General features: G+C 51.1%; 1 protein-coding gene across 4 annotated transcripts in view; it reads right to left on the bottom strand.

Annotated features, from left to right (window-relative positions):
- Positions 1 to 1,908: 1,908 nt before the first annotated feature.
- Positions 1,909 to 17,197, bottom strand: part of Jdp2 (Jun dimerization protein 2) — a 41,223-nt gene continuing 25,934 nt past the window's right edge. For all 4 annotated transcript variants that reach the window (XM_011244218.2, NM_001205052.1, NM_030887.2 and 1 more), the window contains exons 3-4: positions 10,038 to 10,142; positions 1,909 to 3,014 (exon numbers count right to left, since the gene is read on the bottom strand). In XM_011244218.2, the coding sequence (XP_011242520.1) occupies positions 2,829 to 3,014; positions 10,038 to 10,142 (291 nt within the window). In that variant the 3' untranslated portion in view covers positions 1,909 to 2,828. The remainder of the gene's footprint in view (positions 3,015 to 10,037; positions 10,143 to 17,197) is intronic.

The raw sequence follows: 17,197 nt of genomic DNA, 5'->3' as shown, positions 1-17,197 counted from the left end.
TCTCTGATGGTGAAGCCAGTGAGTGAAACTATGGCAGGGACAGCAGTTCAGGTCACCGGTCTGGGGAAGCAGCCATCTATGTAGCCTAAAGAGGGCTGGCTCCAAAAAAGGCCAGCTCTTGGCATCCCAGCAGGGAACTAGAAGAGCCACAGCCGGGGGTGAACAGTAACCCTGCAGGGGCATCTACAGGCTTTTTACTGATTCTCACTTTGCTCTTTCTCCTGGCTAAAGAGGGTTGAAGGAACACAGGCAACTGTGTGTTGCCATGGCAGACTGTAAGCTGGCCAGGCTAGGTCTCCAGGTTGGGACTCTGTGTAGACAGACCACACCACGCAGATTGGATGGAGGGAACTCAGGGAGAAGAAGAGAGGGACCAACTGTTTATCAGTGACCTATTTTCCACATCTGCTCCATCCCCGCCCCCAGCCAGGCTTCATCTGTGATTGAGATCACTTCAACATCAAGAAGTTACCCAGCCCCGGGAAGAAGTACATTTCCAGGAAGCAGTGTTTTCATTTTTTGAGTCTGCTCCCATCCCGTTTCTCTGCAGCTGGGTAAACTTGAAGCTGGGCTAGCCTCTGGGTAGAAGGCAGCTAATGACAACTACCTTGCCTGTCCCACGGAGCCCGGACAGAACCTGAGATAACACACCTAGCTTGCTGAGTAAAGGCAGGTTACTGTGTGAATGACTCTGAGCTGTTCCAGCTCTGCAGAGCAGGAAGTCTGACTGTGGAGATAAGAGATATGTGTATCCCCAGGTCATGTACTCCTTGGCTGGGATCGCTGCTTCATTACACCATCTCGGGCAACACATCCAGAACTCTCTAGAACAGTGGTCCTCAAGCTTCCTCATGCTACAGACCCTTTACCACAGTTCCTCGTGTTGTGGTGATCCCCCAACCAAAAAATCATCCCCGATGCTACTTCATAACTGCAACCGTGCTACTCTCATGAATCGTAATGTATGTATCTGATATACAGGATATCTGATCTGTGACTCCCTCAAGAGGTCATGACCACACATTTGAGAGCCACTGTTCTAGAGTCTACAGGGCTTTCTCCCACCTTATATTTATAGTGGTCACCCCTACACTTCCTGTTCTCAGGGAGGCGACATCCATTTGTAAGAGCAGAGACAGCCGGTGATGGGGAAAGCCCTGTTTCTCTGGAGGTGGAGTTCAAATATCAGCTCTGTTTCTTGCTAGCTGAGTGACCTTGGGTAAGTCACACATGCTCTCTCCGAGCTTTAGTTGAGCTGTTTGTACAAGAGAAGGTCTGCTCTGTGCTACTGTAGGTAGCAAACGGGAGCTCGAATTTGTCAGTTAAGGCTTCAACAAGTAGTGACTTCATTTCTTCTCCCTGAGTTTCTAAATCCCCGTCCATGAACTGGGGGACAGACAATAGCTGCCCTTTGAAAAGGCTGCCACGCAGATAGATGAAGGGAGACAGGTTTGAGACAAGCAAGCACAAAATAAACCTATTGCGGGATCCACCGTGCAAGACCAAGGCTGGTTTACTCCCCAGCTCACTGCAGTGCCTGGTACACTCAAAAGGAAACTGGAGAAGAGAGGACCCAAGTTCAACCCCCAGGAAGCACATCAAGTGGCTCACAACAGCCTGAAACTCCAGCTCCTAGGGATCCAAATTCTCTAACCTCTGCACATATCTACACAAAGACACTCATGCTTTACTCACCCCACCCCCACCCAGACACAAACTATTAAAAGAAAAAAAAAAAAACTTGGCCTAAATAAATGAAGCAAGTACTCTCAAAATGGTATATGCAGAGTTCTTTAACATCTCTAGGCCTTGGGCTCCTCATCTGTGAAATGGCCATATGTAGGCTTACCTGGAAGGGCAGGTATGGAAACTATGCCCTCTTCCTGGGCAGACACCACTCGAGGCAGCTGGGTAATTAAGAGCAATGTTTACTGAACGATACAGGACTGGGTACTAGGAAGGGGTTACAAGGATGGAAATGTACCTCACCCGCCTGGCCACCCCCCAACACCCAGAGCCTACAGTACTTAGGAATTACAATGGCCTTAACTGGTGGGTGGATGTCCATAACAGACCATAGCATATTTGTACTGTGTCACATCGAGTGATTATAGAAATCCATATATATATATATATATATATATATATATATTGCTTGTATAAAATCTTTTTTTTTGTAAAAAATATTAAAAAAAAAAAGAAAGAAAAAGAAAGAAAGTATAAAAACCGTGTGCAGTTGGAAGCCCCGCCAGGACAGCCAGTCTGTAAACATTCATTGATTAAGTATGTGCTTTGGAAGGGCGCCCGCGCCTCTGTGCCGCAGCCAACTCCAGCTGGGCCATTGCAGCCCCACAGTGCACCCCCTTCCACTGGGCTTGGGCAGGGCTGGGGAGGTGGATTGCAGTCTATGCTGAGTTCCATCCGCGGGCCACACTGTGTTTGCAATGCATGGCTTTTCTTGGCTGCTCAGTAGTCCCCTGGGTGGGGGTCTTGGCAGAGAGGCCAAAGGAGTGCCTGAGGCTACTACCTGGTTTGGCACCTCTCTGGCTCAGGTGCTCTTCAAGCTGGGCCCTGGAGTGGGACAGCCCCTATCTGCGGGTCAACCTTGGTCTCAGCACCTGGTCCCTCTGGTTTCTTCAGTCCGCTCTTGCTCTTGCGCGGCAGGGCTGAGTTTCAAAAAAGAGCCAGCTGGAGGCTAGTTATGCTAAGCCTCATCATAGAGTTTGTCACGTGCCTGGGAGGGGCCCTCTGTCACCTTGCTCGTCCTCTTTCTCTTTTATGCTCCTCCCCTTCCTCCTCTTCCTCTGATGCCTCCTCCAGGCCTTCAGTCACTTCTTGTCCAGCTGCTCCAGCAGTGGGTTGCCTTCGGACTCGGGCGTCCTGACGCTATCTGTGCGCACGATGCAGGTGGGGCGGTGGCGGTTGAGCATCAGGATAAGCTGTTGCCGCTCCAGCTTCAGCTCCTCTATCTGCGTCTTCAGCTCTGCGTTCATGAGCTCCAGCCGCTCTGACTCCTGTACAGACAGAGACACACCATCAGCTAGCGGTCACTGCCAGCCTGCTCCTGAGAGATGCCCAGCCATTATGGCTGGCACCTGTACTGCTGGCATGCTTTTCTGCCTGCCAGGTCTCACTGAAGGCTGAGCATCTGGGGTGACTCTTTGCAGGCAGCACTGTGCCACACGGCAATAGCCTCTGTCACAGCAGGATGGGACCAGATGAGATGTGGGAGCTAGTACAGTTCAAATCCCTTCTTATTCCCTTCTCTATGTCATTCCAGCCACACAGCTTTCTTGCTGTTGACTAAAGAACACACCGAAAGCTCCCCTGCTCTATGAAGATCAGACAGAGGGTACAAGGTGGCTCACACAAGACCAAGTGCTTTGAAATGCAGCAAAGGTATGGTGGGATTGATAAACTCAGTGTGAGCCATTCCCCCTAAAGCACGTGCCCCATGGCCATTAGCTTGTATTGTTTAGAATGTTTCCTCTTCCCTCGGGATGCCCCACCATCTAGGAGCTTTGACCCCAGACCGGCAATCAACCTGTAGGACCGGAAATGAGGTTTCAAACTGACGTCTGATGAAACTCCCGAAGCCCTGAGCGGGAGAAGGGATGCCGAGGATGTGATGGGGTGTGAGGTTGTGTGTTCACAGCGAGGACAGGTGACAAGCATGTCTGTTCAAGGCCTGGGGCTCACACAGCAGGCCGGAAGAACACAGTGATGGGCTCTTCCTGCTTTTCTAACAGCTGTAACTGAAAGCTCATGTGTGTGTGTGTGTGTGTGTGTGTGTGTGTGTGTGTGTGTGTGTGTCTCTGTGTGTGTGTGTGTGTGTGTGTGTGTGTGTGTGCTTATACACGCATGCACACGCGTGTATAAGCTGAGGAACCTCAGGCCACTGGGAATAACTTTGTCCCAGGGTCTAGAGAAGGGTTTGGCTGTCATGGCTAAGGAAGAGTGACTGGCAGATGAGGGACAGAGAATAAATATGCTGTGATTGCAACACACAACCCTCACAGGACCCTTTCAGCCTCAGACGCCAATGGTTCAGATGCTGAGGGACCATTATTAGTCCAGAGCAGGCTAACTTGCAGCTGCATGTGTGACAGGTCCTTCTGCCCAGTGGGGCGTAGTTGGGGACAGCCTCCCTCTGAGAGAGAACCTTGGGGCGGGGTGGAGGGAAGCTATCAGCAAGCCTGCCAGAGTTTTCCTTGGGAACCTTCTCAGAGGTGGTCGTATGGGCTCTCAGGGAACACAGGACGTCTGAGGGAGGCAGACTTTAGGACCAGGCACCCAGAGCAACAGCTTCAAAATGGAGAAAAGAAGATGCCAAGAGGGGGAAATATAAAAAAGAAAGAAAGAGAGAGAGAGAGAGAGAGAGAGAGAGAGAGAGAGAGAGAGAGAGAGAAAGAAAGAAAGAAAGAAAGAAAGAAAGAAAGAAAGAAAGAAAGAAAGAAAGAAAGAAAGAAAGAAAGAAAGAAAGAAGCATCTATGGTGGCTTTTAATGGGACAGGCTGAGACAAGACTGGAATGCCGGCCTGGTCTGCAGTTCTCAGGATTCTGAGAGATGGCTAGTGTTTCCTCCATCCTCCTCACCTCCCCCAGCCTGGGCTGCTAACACAATCTTCAGATTGTCCTCAGCCTTGGTATTGAGAAGCCCCAGGGCCATCTACCCACCTCTGAGGATGTGCCTCAGCCTGCAAAGGAGATGAATGCTTTGGGGAATCCAAAGCCTGTAAAGGACCCTCCCCCCTCCCCCAACTCCACCCCCTAGGGCTCCTGAGGAGAGTTCACTCAGCACACAGCAAGGCCCAGTTGCTGTCCACTGTCCTCTGTCCGCCATCCTGAATGTAGGAGATGCGGAACTCTGGGTAAGAAACTTTCAGGGAACCGGGCGTGGTGGCGCACGCCTTTAATCCCAGCACTCGGGAGGCAGAGGCAGGCGGATTTCTGAGTTCGAGGCCAGCCTGGTCTACAAAGTGAGGTCCAGGACAGCCAGGGCTATACAGAGAAACCCTGTCTCAAAAAACCAAAAAAAAAAAAAAAGAAGAAGAAGAAGAAGAAAGAAACTTTCAGGGAGAAGGAGAGACAGGGCACGATGCCACATGTGAAGACACAGCAGGGACCACTGTGTTCACTGCTCTCTAGGACACAGTAGGGTAACAAGGCAGAAAAAGCAGGGCAGAGCCACATGGCAGCCATGCTTAGAGTCCGAGTCTAGAGCAAGTTATCTTGTCAGGTAGAGGGGATGATTCCCTGGGATTGGAAGAGTTCCCACAGGGAACTTGCAATGTAAAACTGAAGGGCTAGAGAAGCTCGGGGGATCCCTCCTTATACCTCTCTCTGAGCAGAAAGAGTGGGGGAAAGGGGCTTCAAAGACAACTCAGTGAGTCTTGGGGACCACCTGGGCTTGGAGAGTGAAGGAGGTGGGAGGCAGCATGGCTACTACCTGAGAGGGGAGCTGAGCTAGACAGTGCTAAATGGAGTCTGGAAGAAGTTTGGGCTTGGGTACAGTTGAAGTTCAAGCTGGACGTGGCTAGTTGAACATAAACATAGTGGCAGGAGCCTGTAATTCGAGCCCTCAGAAATTGGAGGCAGGAAGTTAGGTGTTCAAGACCAGCTTTGGCTACATAGTAAGCTTGAAGTCAATTTGGTCTACGTGAGACACTGGAATAACAAAATAATAACAAAAACCCTTGGTGAAGAATTCAACACCGCACAGATGGACTCCAAAACACACACAGGTGATGCTTGGAGCAATTTGGCCCGGCTGTCATAGGACCACTATCCTCTTCCTATTTTGTGACTCCCTCCTGTGCTCAAGAAATTACTGGCTGGTGCTCACAGTTATTTATTGTGCAACTACAGAATCTGTGCTCAGAAGAATATTGTTAAAACATATTTATAACAGTGGCTTGTTAGCAGGACACACCTTTAATCCCAGCACTCAGGAGGCAGAGGCAGGTGGATCTCTTTGAGTCAGAGGCTAATCTGGTCTACAGAGAGACCAGCCAAGTTCCAGGACAAGACAGAGATCCAGGACAGTCAAGGCTCCACAAAGAAACTATCTCCATAAATCCCAAAAAATCCAAAACAAACAAGCAAAAAAGAAAAAAAAAACCCAAAAACCGAAAAACCAATGGCTATCTTGGGATCTTAAAAGCTGCTTTAAACATTTTTTTGTTTGCTTTTTAGGCAGTTTTCAGTAGGTAGCCTAGGCTAGCCTCACACTTGTGATACTCCTTTTCACTAGATAGCCTAGGCTAGCCTCACACTTGTGCTAATCCGTTTCACTAGGTAGCCTAGATTAACCTCTCACTGTGATCCTCCTGCCTCAGACTCACAAGTGCTGGGGATACAGTTATGCAGAGGTTTCTAGATTTCTTTTGGGTTTTTTAAGACAGGGTTCCTCTGTGTAACGGTTTGTAGATTTCTAGCAGCAGTGTTTGCCTAGTGAAACAAGGAGCGACCTGGGCCTGGATCTTCCTGAACTTCACTTCCAGGGAGATGAATCTGCCTTGATTTTTGCTTTCTGTGCTGACTTCTGGCGGATCTTTATTGCACCAGAAAAACTGCAGCCATTTGTTGGCTTAGAATAGAAATGGTGTAAGTTAAGATTTTGTCTCCTGGGGCTGGAGAGATGGCTCAGCAGTTAAGAGCACTGACTGCTCTTCCAAAGGTCCTGAATTCAATTCCTAGCAACCATATGGTGGCTTCCAACCCTCTGTAATGGGATCTGATGCCCTCTGCCGTGTATCTGAAGACATTGACAGTGTACTCACATGCATAAAAATAAATACATAAAATCTTAAAAAAAAATATTTTGTCTCCTACACTGTCATCAGCAGAGTAGAAAGACATTGCAGAGTTAGGCACTTTTCATCCTAGCTATGTGACTTTGTCCAAGTTACAGATCCCAGAGGCCTCCGTTTACACATGAACACACAAAATGGTTAGTGAGGGAAACTGTAAGCACTAAGATCCCCTAAAATATACTACATCTTACATTTATATCTATATACCCCCACCCCAAGACAGGGTTTCCCTGTATAGCCCTGGCTGTCCTGGAACTTGTTCTGAAAACCAGGCTGGCCTCAAACTCACAGAGATCCACCTGCCTCTGTTTCCCAAGTGCTGGGATTAAAGGCGTATATTTTCAAGTGCCCTGGGGGCATTGGTTCCATCAGCATTCTCTAAGGGTTGTGAAACACCTTGTGTCTGGGCTAAATTCTAGCTGTTTGCTAGCTATGCTACTGGGAGCAGCTTTCCCCATTTCTGAGAGTCTGGGCAAACACACTGAATCCAGTTCTGGGCAGCTGAGGAAGCCCACCCACTCACCCCCATCAGGAACCTGCCAGCAGAGGGGGGGCCCTCTCACACTCCCAGGGCCAGTGAGACCATCATGGGGACAGTGCCCATGGAGAGAGCACAGAGCACTGTGTCTTAGGAATGTAAAATGGCTTCAGTGCCTCCAGGGACCAGAGAACTTTGTATTAGGCACAGTGGCATGGCAGAAGAGACACTCCAGGCTGATGTTCCTGACTGCAGATGGAGGCTTTGGGGTAGGCCCAAGGTCTGTGGGGTGTGAACTGGTCCACCCAAAGACCCACCCAAGTTGGCCTTGACTGGTCTAAAGAGTCGAACTCTCTGGGAGGTAGTCTTTCTTAGAGTTGTATGTGAGTGTCCAGAGGTCAGGGTGTAAGAGCGGGTCAAGTCCTCAGGCACTGACAGCACGGTAGTGTACCTCACACCCTACTTCTGCTTCCAAGGCCTCAGATGGGGAGGGGTGTCCAGAGAAGAGGACTGGGCTGGAGCCCACATGGGGATGCTTCCCAGACCCAAGGTCACATCCTTTTCTCCACCTTGGCAGCCACATTTCCTACTGGGATAACAGAGCTACTTCAGCTGCCCTAACCTGAGGCCTGCTTCACAGTCAGGAGACTCCTCTGGCTGGTGCCCTCCTCCTCCTGAACTCTTCATGGCTTCCATGACCATAGATGTTATCATAGAATGGGGGCACTCATGTACGTGGAAGGCGGCCTTAGAAACTATGCCAGGACAATGTGGACACACTAGTCTGTTTACGCTGGTCCATTTCTGACACCCACCTTGTAGGATCACTCTACAAACGAGGCTCAGGGTCTGTCTGCCCCGATGTCCTTCACGTCTTTCATCTTTTACTTCTTCCCCTATTGATCTCACAAATGGAAGAGTCTCTCCTCAGCAGCACTGAGTGTCCCCCACAGCACTCTGGCTTCTGAAACAACACTCCTTGCTGGCTACTGGCTCTCACTTGCTATCTGTTGTCCACTAAGAGAACAGGACCCACTGACCCATAGTGCAGCGGGCCCTTGGTTACCACCTAAACAAAGAAATGGGCAAGTTCCTGCCCTGAAATTGCTAGCACCGTTGCTTGGGCAAGCAACTTGGTCTCTCTGAACCACAGATCACTTTCTAAACTGGGAAGAATTTGTGTTACCTTATTGAAATGTTGTAATCATGTGAAATGCCCGGCACACAGTAGGCATTTGACAACTTCATCTGATACTGACATCTAGGGATGCAGTGGGTGTAGGACTGGTGTGTAGTTGGGAGACTCTGGTGTGGCCTCTGCCGATTGGCTGACAAGCTCCAGGAAGCTGGAGTCATATGGGAAGTTTCTCCTAAGAAGCCCTGGGCGTTCAGCACAGGACACAACCCTCATCTTTAAGGCCTTTATCTTAGAGACTGCTGAACAATCTAGTCTAGTGTTGCATACCCCCTCTAGGAGCTCCCAGCCTCTGGCAACTCAGTCCTGTTGATAAGCAGTGTCCGGCCCATGGCGCCCATAGCTAAGGGTCTCCAGATGGCCCACACTGTTCACACCTGTAGCCCAGAACAGCTCTCTGCTATGGCAAAGATGACAAGAAGACACAGTCCATGGGGTCAGAGAACATCAGGCCACTCAGCCTTACCTCTTCATCTTCCACAGAAGAGCAGTGGCCACTCTTGCTGTGCCCCTCTAACAGTGTGCCTAGTGTACCGCTAAACATTTCCCACACTTGTTCAATTCATAAATGAATTAATGAATGAACCAGCTAAGGAACTGAGGGTCAGAGCGGGAATAGGGACATGGAGACTTGAGGTTAGCAGCAGACACTGACATCAGTCCTAGCCTTTAGCGGCTAGGGTCACATCGTCACCGTGCCTTCCTCCCTTGCAGAAAGGGAGCCACAAAGATCCCTATCTTCACCACCTGCTCTGGCAATGAAATGAGATCACACCCAGCACTTAGTACTGTGCCTGGCTTTGCAATGTTCATGACCGCTGCTCATCATTGCGGCTTGTAGAACAGTAATGGCCGCCTCTTAGGTTAGTACATTTACCGCTATTACTGTTCAGTAGCAAACCAATGGCTGGGGTGGGGTGTTGCCGACTACTGGGAGACTAGTCAGCTTTCCACGGACTCCCCTTCCCTGACACCACCTTTGAGACAAAGACGAGGGCTGAGCGACAGGACTCAGGGCTAAGAGAGAGCAAGCACCCTGCTAGACATATCACAAAGTACACTGGCTGATGACGTCAGGAGACAACAGGCAGCTCCTGGAGGCTGACCTTCACATACTGGCCAGACCTCAGGTTCCTAGGGGCAGCAGCCAAGAGTCAAGGGTCATGCCCAATGGGGCTAAGGGCAGACCAGTGGGGTATGCAGTGTGGATGAAGCATTGCACTAAAGGGAGTTTTTCGTGGTAGCCAGCCCAGGAGCTAAATCCATTGCCCACAGATATGACATCGCTCCAATACTCTACTTCATTAGCATGTACTCCAGAACACTGTGTTAGCTACAAAGGACCAAAATGGATGGTTCCAGGTCTGAGCCACTGGGTTAATTAGTGCCTGGGATCTAAGCTCAGTGGAGGAAAACATAGGTCCTTCTACCTTCTCTGGGTTGTACAGTGTCCGATCATGTCCCTGGTTGCGGAGTACATCAGCCCCTGCAAAGGACAAGGTGCCACACACCGCAGCTTCCCGCCACACACTGCAGCTGCCCCACTCACCCTCTGCAGAAACTCTGTGCGTTCCTTCTTCTTGTTCCGGCATCTGGCTGCAGCGACTTTGTTCTTTTCCCGGCGCCTTTTCCTTCGCTCTTCTTCCTCGTCTAGCTGTGAGGGCACAGAGCCACCGATTAGACACCATGGGTGGAACTGAGCACAGCTTCCCACCTGACACATGGACAGACAGGGGGACAGATCCCCCTTTCTCACCCACATCTCAGCAAACACCTGTGACTGCTGAGTCGGAGAGGTCTCCTGGTCACAGGATACTCCTCGGAGCAGGTGGGCATCCTGGGGAGGAGCCCGTGTCCCCTGAGGGCAGGGCCACCTGGCTCAGCCAGAATATCTGGGGCTGGGAGCCAGGCCAGTCCTCTCCCTGAGGCAGGCGGCTCCCTGCAAGTGGGTGGGGCAACCTGCTTTGCCCTGCTCAAGCCCTCTGGGTGTGATTCTTTTCCAGGCCAGCAGCTCCCAGGCACTTCCTTTAAAAACACCTTGGGCAGAGACCCAGGTTCTCATTCTGCACCCACTTCTCCCAGACTCTTGTCACCCCACCTCTTCTGTTAGGGTTTCCAACCCTCACCACATCTTCCCACCGGTATGGCTCCTTCTCTCTGTCCCCCAAACTGCTGATCTATTTCCCCAGGCTGTCACAGTGACTCTGCCTTCTCACCTGGATGGACACATCTCAGGATCTCCTGAGACTGACTGCAAGATAGCCTGTCTTCTCAAAGGAACTCAGGACTCATAAAGCAAGACCCACAACACAGCAGGGGTAAAAGCTCACCACCCACCCTGCCCCGCAGTTGCTAAGTTCTCACTGTCCGTAATAACAAGAGCTGCTGCCTCCTGCTTACCTTGACAGATCCTTTCAACACACACCACTCCATTCTCCAGACCCAGTCGCATGGGAAAGTGCTATCTATTACTGTCCCATTTTGCAGGCAGTAAATCTGAGGCTTAAAAGTTCATGTTATCTGCAGCCATTCATTCAACAAAGACATTCATTGCAAAGCCAGGCTGAGCTGGATTGTGAACTCAGGTTTTATAAGTTTCAACCTTTCTAAATTTTTTTTTTTGAGGCAGGGTCTCAAGTAGCCAAGACTGTTCTCCAACTCATTATGTAGTGAAAGATGACCTTGAGTTTATAAGCATCCTCCCCCACTTCCCGAGTGCTAAGATTATAACTGTAGACTATCACACTCAATTTATTAATTGAACCTAGGGCCTGATGCTAGGCAGGCTCTTTGCCAACTGAGCCACATTCCTTCAGGGTTTTCTGTTGGGGTGCCTTGGGCTGTCCTTGCCAACCAGGGAAATCTGGAGTCCTCGGGAGGCCAGCTGGGCTGGGGACAGCTCCAAGTCAGAGACCACGAGCTGGGATGTTGCACCGGGCTTGCCAATTCTGTCACTTCTTGAGTGGGGTAAGGTTAAGGGGTGACTCTGGCAATCCACAGCCTGTGACAAAGTCTCAGTCCAAAGGGACACCAGCCAGGAAAGTCAGCATCCTCTCTCCGTGCACTTCTGGCATGGTCAGGAGCCCAGGACCCACACCAGCGCCCTGGCCTTTGATTTTGGCAGCACAGCCTCCTTCCTCCCGCCACACCACCTTAAGACTCCTCCTTAAGCCACACTGGCCCTCTGGGAGGCTGCTGGAGAGGTGCCTCATCGATGCCTCCACACCCGACACCTCCCATGCCCGAGCCTTCTTTGAAACCGAACCAGAAGTGGCAGCTCCTCTGGCTGACCTGCATCAGGGATACAGAAACCTGGCTGACATTGATTCCGCCCGACCTCGGCCTCACCCCAGAGCAGGCCGAGGTAACCGTGACATCAGGCAAAGGGAAGGAACCGGAGGAAGTGGCTGGCAGTGCAATCTCCCCTCTGCCAAGAGGCTCTGCCCACAAACTGCCGTGGTGATGGGTGCAGCCTGCCCCTGCCGGGCCTTACCCTAAGCAGGCCAGTGAGACACAGCCCCTGTCCCCCAATCCCGGTTCTTACCAGGTAACGCCTGCACAAGGCCCGGGCCCAGAGGGCTGGGAGTAACACATTCAGGGGCTGTGGCTGCAGTTTAACAAGTCACCCAGGCCAGTTTGACACCCAGGTCACTGAACTGTTCCATCCGCCCTCGGAGCCCATCAAACCCTTCCTTCAATACTTTCTAGTCTGGAGGCCACATCCTCCCCCACCTCAGCCAAGAAGACGCTCCTTTCCTACTTGGTAAACTGCTTCTCATCCTTCAAGAGTCAATGTCACCTCCTCTAGGAAGGCCCCTCTGCTGTCCCTGACAGAATCCCCTGAGCTACTACAGAATTCCACCTCTTCCCTGCTAGATAGGTAGCTAAGTCATGGAATACCAGACTGTAGAGAACTGCGAGACCGGATGGATGCCACCTATACAGAGATGTCAGCAGCTGCACTGGCATCTATGGGACCTCTGCCCTGCACTCAGGAAACCCGTTCCACCAGGATTCCTCTTACCTGTCTAGAGGAAGCTGGAAGTCTGGAACCTGTCTCCCCCAGAAACAGAGCGACTAAGGGTAGTATCTAGATTTGGGGTGCAGGGTACTAATAACTGCCAGGTCTGTTCAGACCCTATGGGTGTGCATTTGGGTCTAGAGCCCCCCATTCTGCAGCTGCCACAGCAGTGCCCCCAGCCACTCCTCCACCCATGCACACCCTGAGCAACCTTTCTCATTAAATGACATCTCGCCTAGTCGAGATGTGGCCCAAGAGTTCACCACATCTTCCCCGTCAGAATGGGGTTGTATCTCCTCAATGTGTCCCACCCACAACTGTTGCTTTGGAGGAGTCCAGAGGAGATATAGCTGGCAAAGCTCTCCCAGAAACGGGCCAGGGGCTCATGGGGCCTCTGCCTTCTGCACTCCATAGGCACTGGGCTTGTCACACTGTATCAGTGCCTGAGATGTCTGTGTCCCTGACTGGACAGAAACTCTACTCTCCTGCCCCCCACACCCACACCCATCTTCTGCCTGCTTTTCTCCAGAGCAAGCTGGGCTCCCTCTTCCCTGATACTTCCTGGGTTTGACAGAGCATCTGACTGACTGTTCTCACCACACACAGAGCAGCCATCTAAAACCAGAACCCCAAATGGGGACTGGCAGGGCTCCTTACAGACACAGCTGGAAGAGCTGGGATGTCTGAGGAGGAGGAGGCAGAAGGCATTTAGGGAATAGTGTGATGGAGTTGGGGGTTGGGAGCCTATAGTTTTCAGCCATCACCCCTCAATTTCCAGAAGCCCCCAAGGGAAAGACAGCTGCATTCAGTGACAATTGCTCCTCAACTGCACCCTGCATCGAAGGGACAGATGCTTCAGGGACCTGCCACCTTTAGTGTCCTTCCTTTACCCTGTCCCATCTTTGTTCTCAAGTCCCTGCTGAGGAATAGGCAGGTCCCAGATCCTGTACAGCTGACAGGGACAAGGTAGGAACGGCTGATATGAGCTGTGCTGTATTGTTATTTGAAGATCCTGAGTGTGGGACACAGGAGATGTGCAGAGTCACCAACTTCCACCGTTGCCTGTGGCAGAAAGGTCAGGCAGTTGAAATATACAGGAATTAAAAAAAAAAAAAAGAGGCACGGAGGGAACTGCTTGTCTGCAGGAGGGAGTCACAGGCATAGAGAAGAACTGTGGACCAAGGAGGGTGAGCAAGGTGCTCAGGGCACACACTGGAGGAGACCCTCACCCTGGGGTCTCGGAAAGCACACGATGGGTAGCAGGGAGGGACTATGTCCTTCACTGTGAAGTCTAGGCCCCTCACCTGCTCGCCCTGGCAGTGCCCCTGAGAGACAGTCCCAGGCAGAAACAGGTACATGTAGAACGCAGAAACAAAGACAAATGAAGAGCTGGAGATAAATGGGAGACACAGACAGACAGACCGCAGACAGGCAGGCAGACAGACAGAGGCAAGCAGAAGCACACAGACAGAAAAGGTGTCTTGATCGTCTTGATCCCACCAGGTGGCCTGACTCCTGACTACGCTGCTTGCCTTTGGAGTTCAGGGTGGACTTGAGACTCTCCTTTGGCACGGAGAGTGAGTTTGATGGAGGGAGGTCTCTATCATTTGCTATTGGAGGATGCCTGTGACGTTAGGTTCCCCCCTCATGAAGTCAGGGGTTCCTTGTGATACAGGAGGACCAGAAGGTGGTCCCCAGTCATCTCAGGAAGAGGTGCCCAGCAGTAATGTCTCTAGAACCAGCCTCTCAGAGTGCCAGAACACGGACGCAGAGGCCCCTCGCACAAGCATCTGCAGAAGCAAGCAAACTGTGCTACTGGGGAGAGATGGATCGCAAGAACTGGCTTTTAAAATTCCCTCTTCCAACCTACTACTCTGCTAGATGGACTCCTAACAGCTTATCATTATACTAGTGTTAATGAGTCTCTCAGCCCTCAACCGAGAAGATCCTATGTGCAGCAGATGTCGACTAACAAAGCCCACAGTGGGTCTGCACGTGGAGAGCTCAGTCCCAGATGGGATGTCTACTGCCCGTCCTCCCTCCCGTCCTCCCTCCTGTCCTCCTTCCCTGGCTTCGGGATCACAGTGCAAGAGGGTGAAGCGTGTGGAAGAGCCAGAGATGGAGCATGACTGCAGCAAAGCTGTTCTCAGGACACATCTGAGCATCTGTGCATAGAAACTCACAACCGTCATGACAGCACAGGCCAGCTCAAGACAGACAAAATGCCAGCTCGGGGACAGGAGGTGGGTATCACGTCCCACCCTAGCGCAGGCGCTACGAGCCACTGATGGCTGTTCAGAGAAGCAGGGTCAGCATACCTCAAGGATGCGGCCCATGAGAGGACACCGTTGCTGCAGTAGATAGCCCTGCACCCTTCCTTACACATCCCAGCAGCCCTGAGTGCACTCAGTTGGTAAACGATAAACACTGAGGTTGGGAAGAAATCACTGTGGGGGCTAGGAGAGGAGCTAGAGTGGAGGGGATGGGGCTAGCTTGGTCAAAACACACTGGGTGCATGATTGAAATTCTGCACCCACCCCCAAAATAAATCTTACTTAAAAATACCTTAAAACTTAACTAAAAAAAAAATTCTTCCTCCCTATTGGTGCTTCCCACTGGCCAAGCTCAAACCAAGGGATACTGGGTAACGTTCCTTGCTATGATGGGTCACAAGCAGGTAAGGTAGACACAGATCTACCGGATGAGTAAAAATATCCCAAACATAGTTCTATAGCCCACCACCACCCACAAAAACCCACTCGCAATAACAGACCCACGCAGAGCTGTCAGGCAGGACACAATGTAGGGACTGGGGTCACCGTCACTGTTAACTCTTTCTGGACAGTTGCCATCAGGCACTGTGAGGCTGGTGGTAAGGGTGGAGGCTCCAGGACCCTAAGTCTCAGAGAGCAGGTCTGCGGACAGTCATCTGCCTGTCCTCTGCTTCCTTCCTGAACTCCACCTCAGACCTGCCCGACTGGAATCTGTCTGTAATCTGATTCCCGGGGGGACTTGTGGGTATAGGAGTTTGCTCAGAGGGCCATGGTGAGCCCTTGGCCAGTCTTCCTACAAACACATTTCTCTTCTGGTTGTGCTCTTTTTGTAAGTACTGCCCTCTGCCTGACTGTTCAACCAAATGCAAACCTGAAATCACCTTAATCCCACCCCACCCCACCCGGCAGCCCATTTAACAGTCTGCAGGGATCCTGCCTGTAAGCACCAGAGGATCAGATGACCATCACCACAGCCTCTCCCAATCAGACCCTCCCAGCTGAGCCCTTCACCACCGCAAAGGCTCCCGGGAGGCCTCCCCTGGCTAAAATGTCAGTCATCTCTGCTTTCAGCCCTCCACAGCCTCCATTACCTATAGCACAGACCTTTGTCTGTTACAGGGCCCAGTGGGAGAAGGAAACCGTCTCTGACCGGCTCTTCCATAGCCTGTCTTCTTTTGACCTTTGACTTCAGCAACTGGGGCCTCCTGTCTCATCATCAGAGCACAGTGCTCTTCCCTGTCCCCAGGTTCTCCGAGTGCTGTCCCTTCTGCTGGGACTCCTTGCTCTACATTTCACTGCCACCTCAATGGAGAGTGCCTTTCTTCTTATCATCTTCCTGTCTGTTTCCTTCCAGGGGCTTTTGATGACTTGTGCTCACCTCTCTCACGTATGCTTCTGTCTCTGGTCACTTTTCCCTGAGGTTATCAATCTATTGATAGTTACTCTACCTACATAAATATCTTACCCTCTCTCTACTGCCTTCACCCAGATGAACACCCTGTGGAAGGAAAGGGCCTTCAATGTATATTCATGAATTAAATCAAGAATAGTTACTTCTTGCCAGTCGTTGATGGCACACACTTTTAATCCCAACACTCGGGAGGCAGAGGCAGGAGGATCTCTGTGAGTTCAAGGCCAGCCTGGTCTACAGAGTAAGTTCCAGAACAGCCAGGGCTACACAGTGTGATCTTGTCTCAAACAACAAACAAACAAACAAACAATATTTACTTCTCCATCTTTGGGGTTCTCTAGCACAGCTCTCTACCACCTCTCCCTTTATAGACAAAGCTGTTGGTATGATCGGTGACAGTTCAGGGTTCAAATCTAGATCTTTTGCCCCTGGGGCCCAAACATTTATGCTCTATGGAAAGGCTTATGGTCTACATGTGTCACACACACACAGTCTTTTCAGCCATGTCCTCTCACAATGGGAACATGTAGTCACAACCGAAGCTTCTACTTCTGACAGCAATGTTCGTTCTGCTTTCTCCTCTTTGGGTCTTTTTAAATTAAAAAAAAAAAAACCCAAAAACCAAAAAAACCACTGCCCGTACAGTGAAGAGGAAAGGGTAACAGCTGCAGAGCTGCAGAGCTAATGGAAGGGCCCCTCCCGCTCTCTTCAGCTTAGTCTTCACCTTTGATCATGTTCCTCGGGCCACACACTTTGCCTCGGTGGCCACATGAGACTGACGTGTGACATCTGACATTTCCAAAGCAGTTTCAAAATTATGTCTCTTGAAGGCTGGGGCTATGACTCAGTGACAGTGTTTGCCTATGGTGCAGAAGGGCCCCAGCTTCACCCTCAGCACTGCATGAACTGGTCGTGGTGGTGCACACCTGTAAAGTGGAGGCAGGGGGATCAGAAATTCAGTCATCGCTGGCTACAGTATCTAGGCCAAGGTCAGCTTAGGCTAC

The sequence above is a fragment of the Mus musculus genome, chromosome 12, assembly GCF_000001635.26.
Source record: "Mus musculus strain C57BL/6J chromosome 12, GRCm38.p6 C57BL/6J".
NCBI classification, from domain to species: domain Eukaryota; kingdom Metazoa; phylum Chordata; class Mammalia; order Rodentia; family Muridae; genus Mus; species Mus musculus.
This window is presented reverse-complemented; position numbering and strand designations above follow the sequence as displayed.